This window comes from Amia ocellicauda, chromosome 4 (genome assembly GCF_036373705.1).
Source record: "Amia ocellicauda isolate fAmiCal2 chromosome 4, fAmiCal2.hap1, whole genome shotgun sequence".
NCBI classification, from domain to species: domain Eukaryota; kingdom Metazoa; phylum Chordata; class Actinopteri; order Amiiformes; family Amiidae; genus Amia; species Amia ocellicauda.
The window spans coordinates 6,060,581-6,072,509 of record NC_089853.1 but is presented as its reverse complement, the minus strand read 5'-3'; the positions used below and the strand labels follow the sequence as shown (position 1 = coordinate 6,072,509).

Genomic DNA, 11,929 nt, shown 5'->3' with positions numbered 1-11,929 from the left:
CTAAAAGTACCGAAGTTATAGTACTGTTTAGGTGTTAGAGGCACATAAATAGCTTTATTATTATTATTATTATTATTGCAGGAGTAGAAAGCTCTACATTTTCAAGTTTCACCAACACCGGCAAACTGCATATAACCATTCTTTCCGCAGTAAATAACGCAATCTGAGCACTACTGCCGCCTGCTGGAAGACACGAGAAAACTGGAGCGATAGCAACCTTAATTAAAACATTAAAAAATGAAGTTGCTTTTCCAATTCAGTTCTAGAAATGTGCATCTGGTTCTAATGCCAACTAACTGTAAGATGTCCCCTGTTTAAACCAGGGAGAAAATATCAAAAAGGAGAGAGAGACACACACACACATTCCTGCTCGGGTTGATGAAAATAAATCCACAATTGAGTGTTTGTTTACAAAAATGTTTATTAATCGCTATTTACAAAATGTACAACAGTTTGCGTTTATTCATCAGGTCGAAGCTGAAACGCTGACGGGAGCCCACAGTCCCAGCTTCACAGGTCCACACTCGATGCACAAACAGCAACTCAACTCTCAAGTGGCAAAAACTGTAGCCAGTACAGTGTTCGGCGTCTCTGACGGTTACTTAAAGGGAGCTTTTGGCACCAACCCCCCCCCCCAGTGGAAACCAAAAGCATCTCGGCATCTAGAACAAGCTGGGTCTCAGTGAAATATGGATCACAGTCCAGGAAGGTTAAAACAATTCTCTGAGGAAAAGGCAGCTGTACGGAAATTGGCACTGGTCTCTCGGAGCTTTAAAGCAGTCTCTCTACACTTGGTCCTCGAGAGACACCAAGTCCTCCAGAGTTCACATCGGTGCCCTTTAAACCACGAGAAACCTGACTAATTAAGACATTCATGGACTCAATTACGGAACTGGAATGAAGGCAGAAGACGCTTGGCTCTCCAGGACCAAGGCCCACACTTCACAGGCACTGCAGCTCAGGTGTTCGTTCAGAGGGAAACTGGGTCAGAACATCCATCTGTTCTAAAGTAAACCAACCAAATAAAAGCAGGGGGAATGGAAACCGTACAAAGCTCTTGGACAACATCTGCTAAGGGAAGGCCCACTGTAACCAGGATAGCTTAGTTGAAGTGCACATCTCACATCCCATACACAACAGCGACATATCAAATCATACAATAGAGGGCCGATGAGCTAAAGACGTCCAACTTTTTTTGTCAACAATAAAGAGACTGTCCGCGTTACAGACGGCTAAGTTGTGCAACTGAACACAGACGGAAGCTGCGAGACTACGATGATCAGACGTGCATCGTGGAAGACAAATCACTACACAACAGGACGGCAGGACAGGCAAAGCTCATGGTACAAAAACACTTAGAAATTCATATTTCGGTTTGTCACAAAAACGAAAAACTACAGGAACAAGCAAACTAGATGCCATTTAAAAAGTTAAAGGGTAATAATATAGAGGGGAAGCAGGAACAAACCAACACAAAGACTAGGGCCTTTCCCTGTATCAGACCTACAAAGCCTCGCCGAGCCCGAGTACACAAAGCTAACCCCCCCGGCGTCTTCTCCCCTGAAGAAAAAGCGGCTTCAGGAACTCAGGGCTGAGGATCTGAACCCGAATTTGAAAACTGAGACGAAATTAATATTAAGCCGAGATGCCCTCTTCCGTTGAGGGCCACGAAAAGACTCCAGTCCATTTCGAGAAGCGGCTAAGAAAGGCAGGGCAAAAATAATACGACACGATTCAAATTGCTAAACTAAACACTGAGACCCATCCCATCCCTCACAGCTTTGTCATCCGACCGTACAACTTTGAGAGCTTAAAAATATGGCCCCGTAAAACACAGGTGGCTGTTAAAATTGAGAGTTTTGACAATTTAGTTTAATCCATTTTAACTTACAAAAAAAAAAAAAGTATAAAGTTTGAGTAAACGAGCGAAGATGTCCCGGAGCTGAGATGGACGCTCAGGTGCTTGGAGTCACTTTTCGCTTCTTCAGCCGCTGCCTCCAGTCATCGGGAAGGGCCTCGAAGTTGGCGTTTTTCCCAGCTTTCCCCCTGAGTAGAAGAAAAGACTCATTGAGGTGAAAGTTTTTAAAAACAAACACCAAAAACTAAATAATACAGACACCAAGGGCACCATTGTTTTGATGATAAAACCCAGCCGAAGGACAAACTATTTTAATTAGCATGAGTGAGATGGCGAGACTCCAGCCCCTGGACATTGCGCTGACAGGATGGACACAGACTGGGAGGAGAGAGGAGGGAGGAAGAGGAAGAGGAGGAGGAGGAGACGTACGTCACGAGCTGCTGCTGTTTCCACTCCTCGATGCGCTTGTGGTTGAGCTGGTCACGGTCTTCGTCGCTGGAGCTCGACTTCTCTTCCTCGTCCAGCTCCCTCTGGATGCTCTGCCACTTCTTCACCAGCGAGGGCATCTTCGTCTTGCTCTTCTTCGCCTGCAGAGAGAGGGAGGAGTTCAGGCCTCTGTGCTTCTGCTCACCCACGTCTGGCAGAGGAGTCACCCCCCTGTGGCGTTGCACCCACCTTGTCCCTCTTCAGTTTCTTGGTTTTCTCGGCCGCCTGCACTTTGCCGGGCGGTGGGTCGGCTGGGCCAGAGACGGGCGCCGGGGCGATGGGGGGCTGGGCTGGCAGGGCGGGGACCGGGGGCGCGGTGGTCTCGGCGGCGGGGACGGGCGCGGCCACCGCGGAGACCCCCCAGTACACGGGAGCTGACAGCACCGGGCCTGCACCGATGAGACGGGGACAATCACGCTCGTGCACTCTTTTTTTCACCGATTCCTCAAGCGCCACATTAGCTCCCAGGGCCCCTTCCCGGCGTTCCCCCCCCTGACCTGTGGGCAGCACGGCCTGGCTGTAGAGGATGGGGCTGCTGCCGATGGTGACGGTCTTGTGCAGCTGGCCAGGGCCCGGGATGGAGCCAGGGACGGAGCTGGGCGCCTTCCTCTTCAGGGCTTTGACCGGGACGCCGGGGGAGGCAGCAGACTCGCAAACCTGCAACAATCCGGGTTTTAATTGATACAGCGTCGCTCGTAACGAGTTAAGGCGCATTTGGCCTTCACATATTTAAGACCGCCCAGTACAGTTACAGTCCAGTCACAACAGAACAAGAGACGACAGGTCGTGACTGGACTGTAACTGTACTGGCCGGTCTTAAATCTGTGAAGGCCAAGGGCTAAGACACAGACGAACAGATGGACAGACAGACTCCGAGGAGAAAAGATGCTCTCCGGGGGTCCGAGGCCCCTCCAGACAGGCAGCACCACGCAGCGGAACCGTACCTTGGTGCTGGAGACGGCCGGCTGCGGGGGGGACTTCCTCCCGGCCTCCTCCTCGGTGCCCGGCGCCGGCGGCTCCCCCTCCTCGTCCTCCATCTCCACCTCCTCGATCTCTCCGTCCTCGCTCAGGGGCGGCGGAGGGGGCGGGGGCGGGGAGTCCGGGGGGGGCGGCGGCGGCGGTGGGTAGTCAGCAGGGAGAGGTGGGTCGGTGGGAGGAGGGAGAGGGGGCTGTGGGAGGGTCCAGTACGAGGCCAGTCCGGACTGCACTGGGGCCAGGCCCATGTAACCGCTGGCACCTGTTCGACAGGGTTTAGACAAGTTGTAAAATAATCTGAAATCTACACAAATTACTACAAATCCTCATCCCGGTACCCCATGGCTACACTTTAGACCGGGGGTCTCAAGAGTCCAGTACTGGGAGGCCGTAGTGTCTGCTGGGTTTTTCTCCAGCCCAGCTCTGCTCCTTAATTGGTCTAATTAAACAATTAACTGGATTAATTGACTCTGAAATGTTCTGTGGGTTCAGTGTTTTAAATCAGACACATTGTAACAGATTGGCTTAAAAAAATTCTAATATTAAAAAGTTTTAGATAAGCCTGAGTCAATAATGAATAATTAATTGGGAGCTCCTGTTGGAACATAAACCAGCAGACACTGCGGCCCCCCAAGTCTGGAGTCTGACACTCCAGCTTTAGGATAATAAATCAGAATGTCTCTTGAAAGACCGAGTTTTTAAGATATCCAAGTCCTCTTGGCAGAAAAAGGCTCGGCAAACATATTTTCCTGTTCCTGTTTTGACAAGGCCCTTGGGAGGGGTCTGGGGGGTCACACCTGTGTAGACGGCGGGGGGCTCGGGCGGGGGCGGGGGCTTGAAGTCGTCCGGGGCCTCAGGGCCGAGAGGGGCAGCACCGGCGTCCTTCCCATCGCCGTCCTTGCCCTCGTCCACATCGGGGAACTCCCACTGCGACGCGCTGGTCTGATCGTTGACATAGAAATAGCGCCTGTGCTCTCTAGAGGGGGGGAAACAGAGAGACAGGGCCGTGTCAGCAGGGGGGGGTGCAGGAGCGCGCACATGATGCAACACTGCGGCAGGGGGACTGCGCCGCCGCGAGCAAAGGGCAGGGGGAGCCTGAGGAGGAATTTTCCGGGTAACTGTGTCAGCTGCCCAGTGAGCCAGTTACCCAGGGTAATGCCAGATTCTCGAGGACATTGGTCTCTTGCGGACAGACGGAGGGGAGGATACAGTGCCTCCCTCCACCAGAGGCATGGAACCCACCTTGTTGGCAAAACACAGAAAAATAAAAACCATCGTGAATTCCTAGCTGGCAGCTGAAAGGGTTCGGAGGTCATCGCAAGACGTGTCCGAAAATCGACAGCACACAGAAACAGGATTGAGAGGAAAAACTAGAGCGAGCCCCAGAAGCCCCGACTGTGGCTCCGGAGGCCGTCGAGGAGCGGACACATTCAGAATCATCACATTGTGGCACACAGTAATCAAAACCAAGAAAAGCAAAGAAATAAAATGCAGAAAACGATGAAATAAAAAAAGGAGTCTGACCTGCTCGTCCAGGACAATTCTCGGTCTTCTCTCTTACTTGATTGCCATGACACGCCGCCGGCAGGATGTCACTCTGTCAATCACTCGCACTCAGGGGGTCGTCCTGCAAAGTGCAAAGTTCTCGCGCGCGCAACCACCGTCCTACAGTACCCTTCCACTGACCGCTCCGCTTTCTCTCGGTCGTGATTAAAACCAGGCCGGCCTGTTTTTAGCGATCGTTTTGTTTTGTTTCCGTGCTAAAGACCAGTCCAAACAGTCAGAAGCACCTTGGTTTGGTAAATGGTCGTTGCAGCCGTTCTCTCTCTTTTTTTGTGCCCCCCAACAACAAAAGGTTAAGTCAATGACACTTGCAGAGATCACGGCATCTAGCGGTGGTGATGTCACAGCCGAGGTGTCAAATGTCAAATGGGAGGGGGGTGGCGGGGGTGGGGTTCGGAGGGAGTGAAAGGTGAGAAAGGTAGAGAGAGCGTACCTGTCCCAGTGGCAGGACCAGCCTTTAGGTGTGGCGTTAAGTTCATAATGTTTTATCTGTTCGGCAGCTTCTTGCAGCCTGCGCCTGAGATAGTTTCCGTTCAGGGCCCCTTCCCGCCAGTCCGCGATCCGAGTCTGGGAGGAGAGGAAGAGGAGAGGGACAGGCCGTCAGGTTTGAAGACAGAGACGAGCAATTCCTCTAAACAACATTCTTTCAGAGATCAAATCGAATAACGCTTGATGTCTAACAACGCAGTGGCCCTCGAACGATTCCAGTTCACAGTCTCTAACAGCCTTTAAGGAATAAAGCAGGTTTCCCGCCCAGAAGACCAGGGTTAAAGCACGTCGGGGTGTTATTCTGCTCCCATTTCATGTTCTCTTGTATGGGATGATAAGGAAACTGATCAGATTCACTGCCTGTATAACCGACACCAGTAGATCGACATAGTCTACACCGAACACGTTCACACACATTTACCTCGGTCTGTAAGAGCAGCAGCTGAAAGTTAGAGATGGCCTTCTTGTTGATTCCCAGAAACTCCATCTTACTGGTCACGGTGTTGGCGAGTTCTCCGATCTGGAACTGAAAGAGATCAGACGGATTTGAGACGGGCAAGCAGCCAGTCCATGCCGGGCATTTGGCACAAACCTCAAGAAATAAGGACCAGCAATGCTGGTGCCTTTAAACAATACTCTAAACCAAGTCAACGATTTACTGGCTTTGTAGCCAGAGACCTTGAAGGGTGCTCAGCAGAGGGATCCCCACCGCCTAGCCACTGTGGGCAAGGTTACCTTGAGCTCCGCCGTTTCTTCCTCCTCTTTCGTGGGCACCTTGGGCTTGGTCTTCTCCGCTGCCGGCTCCGGCTCTACCGGCTCCTCCTTGATCGGTTGCTCGATCAGCTTGGGAAGCGGCACTGTAAAACAAAACACAGCTCAGGACCCGTGCCCTGCCGAAACGCCTCGACTCCAGGGCCACCCTTAGCTCACGGCGGTTGTGGGGGGAACGTACCTGTGTCGGGGGGCTCGGGGGTGTCCCTGCCCGTCTTCTCGGAGCCGCGGCTGTTGGAGTCCGGGCTGGCGGAGCGCAGGAACGTCGTCTTCCACTTGGACTTCCGCAGCAGGGCCACGCGGGCCCCCTCCTGGCTTGCGTCCGAACAGGGGCTGGAGCCCCCCACGCTGCCGTCCCCTTCCTCCAGGGCGCGCAGCTCCGCCTGGGACACAGGAGAGGGGTGGTTAGAGGAGCCTCGCACCCCACCCCACAGGTTTTCAAAATAATCAGAGGCACGTAAACATGACCTGTTCTGCCCCGGAAGCGCCGCATTCCTACCTTCTTCCTCTCCAGCGCCAGCTCCAGCTCGATGGTATCCTCCTCCGCCTCCTCTTCCTCCTCCACAACCGCCGCCTCCGCCTCCGAGCTCTCCCCCGACTGGGCGTTGCTGCGGGGGTCCGCCTGGGCGGGGGCCTCTGGCTCCATGGGGACGGGCTCTTCTGCGGGACGCGCCTCCCCCTCCGAGTCCGGAACCTCCGCCTCCGCCAGGCCGAGGGCTTTCTTCCTCCAGCGCTCCTCAGCCTCCTTCACCTCGGCGGGGATGAGCGGCGCCAGCAGCGATGCGGCCACCCCCCGGCGCTCCTCTTCCTCGCAGGTCAGAGCCACCACACTCTCCATCACCTCCTGCCGGGGAGCGAGACCGAGCCGTCACACACCTGATCTACATCTAAAACTATATCATTCGTTACCATAATGAGCTCCTTTGAAGTCCAAGCATGCTAATCTATTGGAAGATAGATGGGTCGAAAGGCCTCCTCTCGTTTGTAAACTTTCTTATGTTCTCAACTCATGTTCAGACTGTACAATGCACTAGTTTGAGCTCATCTGGATACTGTGGACAGTTCTGGGCTCCACACTTCAAGAAAGATATCGCTGCTCTAGAGGCAGTTCAGAGGAGAGCAACCAGACTTATTCCAGGTCTGAAGGGAAAGTCCTACTGAGAGACTGAGGACCTGAACCTTTTCACCCTGGAACAGAGGAGACTACGTGGGGACTTGATCCAAGTCTTCAAAATCATGAAAGGCATGGACCACATCAAACCAGAGGAGCTTTTCCAGATCAGCAGGGACACACGCACCCGGGGACACAAATGGAAATTGGGCTTCAAGACATTCAAGACGGAAAACAGGAGACACTTCTTCACACAGAGAGGCGTCACAATCTGAACAAACTCCCCAGCGATGTGGCTGAAGAGACAATTTGGGAACATTCAAAAACAGACTGGATAGGATCCTTGATCACTCAGTTATTAATGGACACCAGACGAGCACAATGGGGCGAATGGCCTCCTCTCGATTGAACACTTATGTTCTTAAGTTGCCATTTTAAAATGTAAAACTAAATCATTAAGAATGTACGGTTTGTAAATTACATCGATAGTTGTTAATCAGAGCAGTTTCTAATCTATGGTTTAAAGATGTGCTAGACACTGACCCCCACCTTCCTCTTGGCTTCCTTCTTGGCGGCGGGCACAGTCGTGGAAATCGTCGGGTTCTGCTCAGGGTAAAACGCGGCGCTTGGGGCGGCGCTGCTGCCATTGACCGTCACCCCCGAACTACGGACGACAAAACCAGAAAGAGTCTGGCTCACACGGGGCTGCAGATCCGTCAGCGGACAAGAAATGCCCCGATCGAAATCTGCGACAGTGTGTGTTATCAAGATGACGTGAGGGGGCGACCCGGGTACCTGTCGGGGTATTGCTGCAGACCCTGCACCTGGTGGGCCAGGTAGTGGGGCAGCTGCCAGGTGACCTCGTTGGTGTTGGTGTTCCAGTAGTAGTAGCAGCCTGTGTTCTCGTCCCACACTTCCTGCCAGTCGCCCATCTCCACTCCCACTGGAAAACAACACACACTGAGCTCAGAGGAGACCCTACAGAAACCCTGTCCTCGGGGACCACAACACACATTACTACAGTATACTTCATGAGCACAGAGAAGAACCCAACTGGGAATGCAAGATGCATATATCCTAGCCATGTATCCCTGAATACACGCGATACTTTTCTCGGCTTTAGAAGCACGTCATGAATAGATTTTCCCATTTAATATTCCAAAGCTATTCATTAAGTAGGCAAGACTGTGAATTGGATCCCTAAAGGAGCCACAGCCATCAATCTCCGGGCCCATACAGCACAATAAAGACCAGCACTCACCTCCGACAAGGGAGTACTGCGTGTCATACTGAAACTCCGCCCCCTCACTGGCTGGCTCCGCCCCATTTTGCGTGCCGGGGTGCTTGGGGGTCTGCGGCTGGTCTTTGGGGTCCGGGCGTGGGGGAGTGGGGGCCGGGGCGGAGGAGTCCGCCGCAGGGTCCTCCGAGGGCTGGGCGGGCTGCGTCGTGATCGCGTCGATTTCCTGAGCGTCGACAAGAGAATCAGCAAATCAGCAAAACACGGACACAAATCAAGAGCAGCACTCTGGCATTCGTGACTTTCTCTAACGGATAAAACAGGAACGGTAAGAGAGACTCACCGCCAGGAAGCTGGCGAGTGTGCTGTCGATGTCGGCAGACTGGTTGTGATTGGTTTTCGCTGGCGCGGGCTGAGAATCTGTCCCGTCCTCATCGTCGCTGTCTTCATAGGCCCCAAGCAAGGACAGGCCCTCTGAGGGACAACAGAGAACAAGGTGTCACCAAACTGATTCTATTCACCGGATTTCTACAGGGTGGGTAAAGGGTCAATAATCACTAACTCCCCAGGGCAATCTCTTTGGGACAAGTTTTTCACTTTAAAAGCCCCCAAAAATACAGTCCACATCAAAAAACTGTCTAAGAGCTGATCACACCAGACTGGGATCTTACTATGATGCATCTACATAAACCACCATATGTGCTGCATTAAAACCTGGATTTCTCTTGTTTTAAATTAAAACCAAATGATCCTAAAAGGACAAGCTTTGCTATTACACAGATTTACAGGCTGCATCACTCCCACATACAGCTTGAATAACAGGAAGCGGAAAAACACAAAGAGAAGTGTATTTCAATGGCATTTCTACTTATAGTGAACTGGACACTCACAGCGAAAAGGACAGAAGGTTTTCATATCACTGATGACGTTCTTTGCACTTTTTGCCCAATTTCTGCTATATTTTAAACTGTAATTAATATAACTGTGGATAATAGCTAAATCAAAGCCTCCGACCCTGTCCTATACGCGGCTCTCGAGATGCAGTCACTGTGCCACTCCCGTTTGGTGCATTGCCTGCCCGCTCGCTCGGTGGCATCCCCTTACCTGTCGCTTTCACTGCTGGCGGCTTCATTTCCATGGCAAGGTCTTTAGAGATGCTGTGAACACGGGGACCATCGGTGCTCCCGTCCTGCTCGTCTGAAAAAGCACACGGGGAAAGAACGGTCACTGCCACACCGCCGCCGAGACGCAACATGAAAATAATCTGTCTACCAGCTGCCACTCACGCTTTCAGTGGAAGATGCCCCCTTCAGTCAAAAGTCACCTCCAAGACTACTTTGTACATGCCATGAACACACCAACACAGACAGGGTGACATCAGAGATGAAGATTATCCACTAGTACCTTTTAAGGTACATAATGCAGCAAAAACAAGATGCAAATCAGGCTTTAACATAATGTCATACACTTATTTATAAGCCTCCTAGTTATCTGGGAAATTAAACAAATAGAGCTTAAATCTGAGGGCAGCAATTGGTGGCATTTGATTCGAGGAAGGGAAGGGGTGTGCTTCAGACGAGGGACTGCTTTAATTGGCCTCGTTTCCCTCTGTGGTAAACTATACACATCTATGGTAAATGAAGTGTGGAAGAAAAAGCAGGAGACGGAGGACAGATACAACAGCTGTATTTCTACAAAATGCCATAAAGGATTCCTCAAACCCCCCTGCCCTCAACCACCCTGTCAAAATCCTCAAAGCAATTTCTATCAAACCAGTTTCAGAGCTTCAAATCACCAGTGTTAATGGACTTGCTTAATTGATCAATAACTGGCATGAGTCCCCAGACTCGAGGCATTGGGGACTTCAGTTGACCTCACAAAGTGACTGGATTGAGCCTCTGCAGGACTGGGGTCAGAGGTCACTGCTGTAGCAGCTATCAGATGCAAAGATGTGTTATTTGATTATGATGTAGTTCTTTGCAGACGCCCTTATTTTGAGTGACATTAAACAATTCCTATATCAGGCATTAATTTGCACCCAGGTCTTCAGTTCTTAAGGGGATTTGAATTCAACAAACCACTTTTTCCCTGGTTGGTCGATCGTGGTCCAGCGAGTTACCCAAAAGAAACTGAAATCAAAAAAGTGTATAGATTAACCAGACCATTATGTCATGAATACAAGGTTTTGGAAATCATCTCAGCAGGCGACTATATATATATATATATATATATATATACACACACACACACACACTGGACACGGTCTTATTACTTAGTGCGGTACCTTTGTTATGTTGTTGTTGTTCTGAGGAAATAACTTTGTATATTTGTATTGTGGTTTATATAACATTAATGGAATTCCAACCGTTTTCATTGTGGTTTGATTTCCGTCACTGTTTTGACCATCATTAAAAACAGCCTAAAACTCCGGGCCTACAGTAATTATATTGAAGGCATTTCCGTGCCACTCATAGTAGCACAATGCTAAGTTAGGCGAATAAATAATCACATACGTCTGTAAATAAAGAAGGCGATGTGTTACTGTATCAACAGTTCAAAGAGGCAACAGGCATCACAAAGCGCTGTGCACATCTGGACGACTGTGTCCATCTGTGAAACACTGCCCAGTCTCGGCACATCCCCTACGGCTTTCAATGGTGTGTCTTTCACGGCCTTCCTCAAACCTACTGCACGCCAAACATGGAGATCCGTGCCCAGCACTAGCGCTCGCCGGTATCCCGATGCTGAATGCCGTCACCCGACTACTCAAACCCCGAGGATGTATCTGAGGCCTACTTCTTTATTTACCGTCGGATCCGGAGAGCGGGCCTTCTTCCCGGCAGGGGTTTCCGCCAGCACTGAGGGAGCGTGGCCCTGGCGGAGACAGCTGCAGTATCGTCCTACGCCCCGTTCCTGTGCGCGTTTTCTTTCCCATGGCGTCCGAAACGCAGCTCGGTACGGCCCCGCACTGTCACAAAGGAACAAAGAGGGCCGGAAAGGAAGTGACGACAGGGGACTGAAGCCTGCCCCCTAGTCGCCATCTTACTGGGGGACAACAACAACTCCTACACGTGATGCGGGTAAATAGATTTAAACTACCTGATGATGATCTGCTTCTGACGGTACTTTTGCATATAACATTATTGGACATGCATTTGTTTTTTATGATAGTATGCAAGTTAATATCAGTTAATTGTACTGATATTAAATGTTTGGGTAGTAGTATCAACGAACTTATTTAGCTGTAGTATATGCAGGTACCCATGTTTGTAACTGTATGTGAGTTAGTGTGATCATACAATGAAATACTAATTACCCCAAGAGTAATTAAGCTGCTTTTACATCATAACCCCTACAATACAAATACAAGCCAATAAGAAAAAGGAGACAAAGTGCGTTACAAGGCGGACAGAAAGTGTCACAAGGGGAAAATAAATGT

At 50.8% G+C, this 11,929-nt stretch overlaps 1 protein-coding gene across 4 annotated transcripts; it reads right to left on the bottom strand.

Annotated features, from left to right (window-relative positions):
* Positions 1-403: 403 nt before the first annotated feature.
* Positions 404-11,482, bottom strand: fnbp4 (formin binding protein 4). Of its 4 annotated transcripts, XM_066700702.1 has the most exons (18): positions 11,299-11,388; positions 10,569-10,619; positions 9,595-9,687; positions 8,834-8,964; positions 8,515-8,716; positions 8,049-8,196; positions 7,797-7,917; positions 6,642-6,986; positions 6,324-6,525; positions 6,107-6,228; positions 5,793-5,897; positions 5,316-5,449; positions 4,117-4,295; positions 3,289-3,581; positions 2,842-3,001; positions 2,534-2,733; positions 2,288-2,445; positions 404-2,046 (listed from the first exon to the last, which is right to left on the bottom strand). In XM_066700702.1, the coding sequence occupies exons 3-18, from the start codon at positions 9,626-9,628 to the stop codon at positions 1,956-1,958; spliced, it is 2,625 nt and encodes an 874-aa protein (XP_066556799.1). In that variant the 5' UTR covers positions 9,629-9,687; positions 10,569-10,619; positions 11,299-11,388; the 3' UTR covers positions 404-1,955. The 4 variants fall into 4 exon arrangements, with proteins under 4 accessions (XP_066556799.1, XP_066556797.1, XP_066556798.1 ...); XM_066700700.1 differs by lacking the exon at positions 10,569-10,619 and having other exon boundaries at positions 11,299-11,482; XM_066700701.1 differs by lacking the exon at positions 10,569-10,619 and having other exon boundaries at positions 7,803-7,917; positions 11,299-11,482.
* Between the last annotated feature and the right edge of the window lie 447 nt (positions 11,483-11,929).

What these genes read in the sequence shown, in the direction of transcription:
- fnbp4 (XM_066700700.1), bottom strand. Translation starts at nt 11,425, where the DNA reads ATGGGAAAGAAAACGCGCACAGGAACGGGGCGTAGGACGATACTGCAG. An exon ending in CCCGCTCTCCGGATCCGACG is followed by an intron (nt 9,688 to 11,298) that starts GTAAATAAAGAA and finishes GTGCTTTTTCAG; the next exon opens with ACGAGCAGGACGGGAGCACC. An exon ending in GCCAGCAGTGAAAGCGACAG is followed by an intron (nt 8,965 to 9,594) that starts GTAAGGGGATGC and finishes GTTGTCCCTCAG; the next exon opens with AGGGCCTGTCCTTGCTTGGG.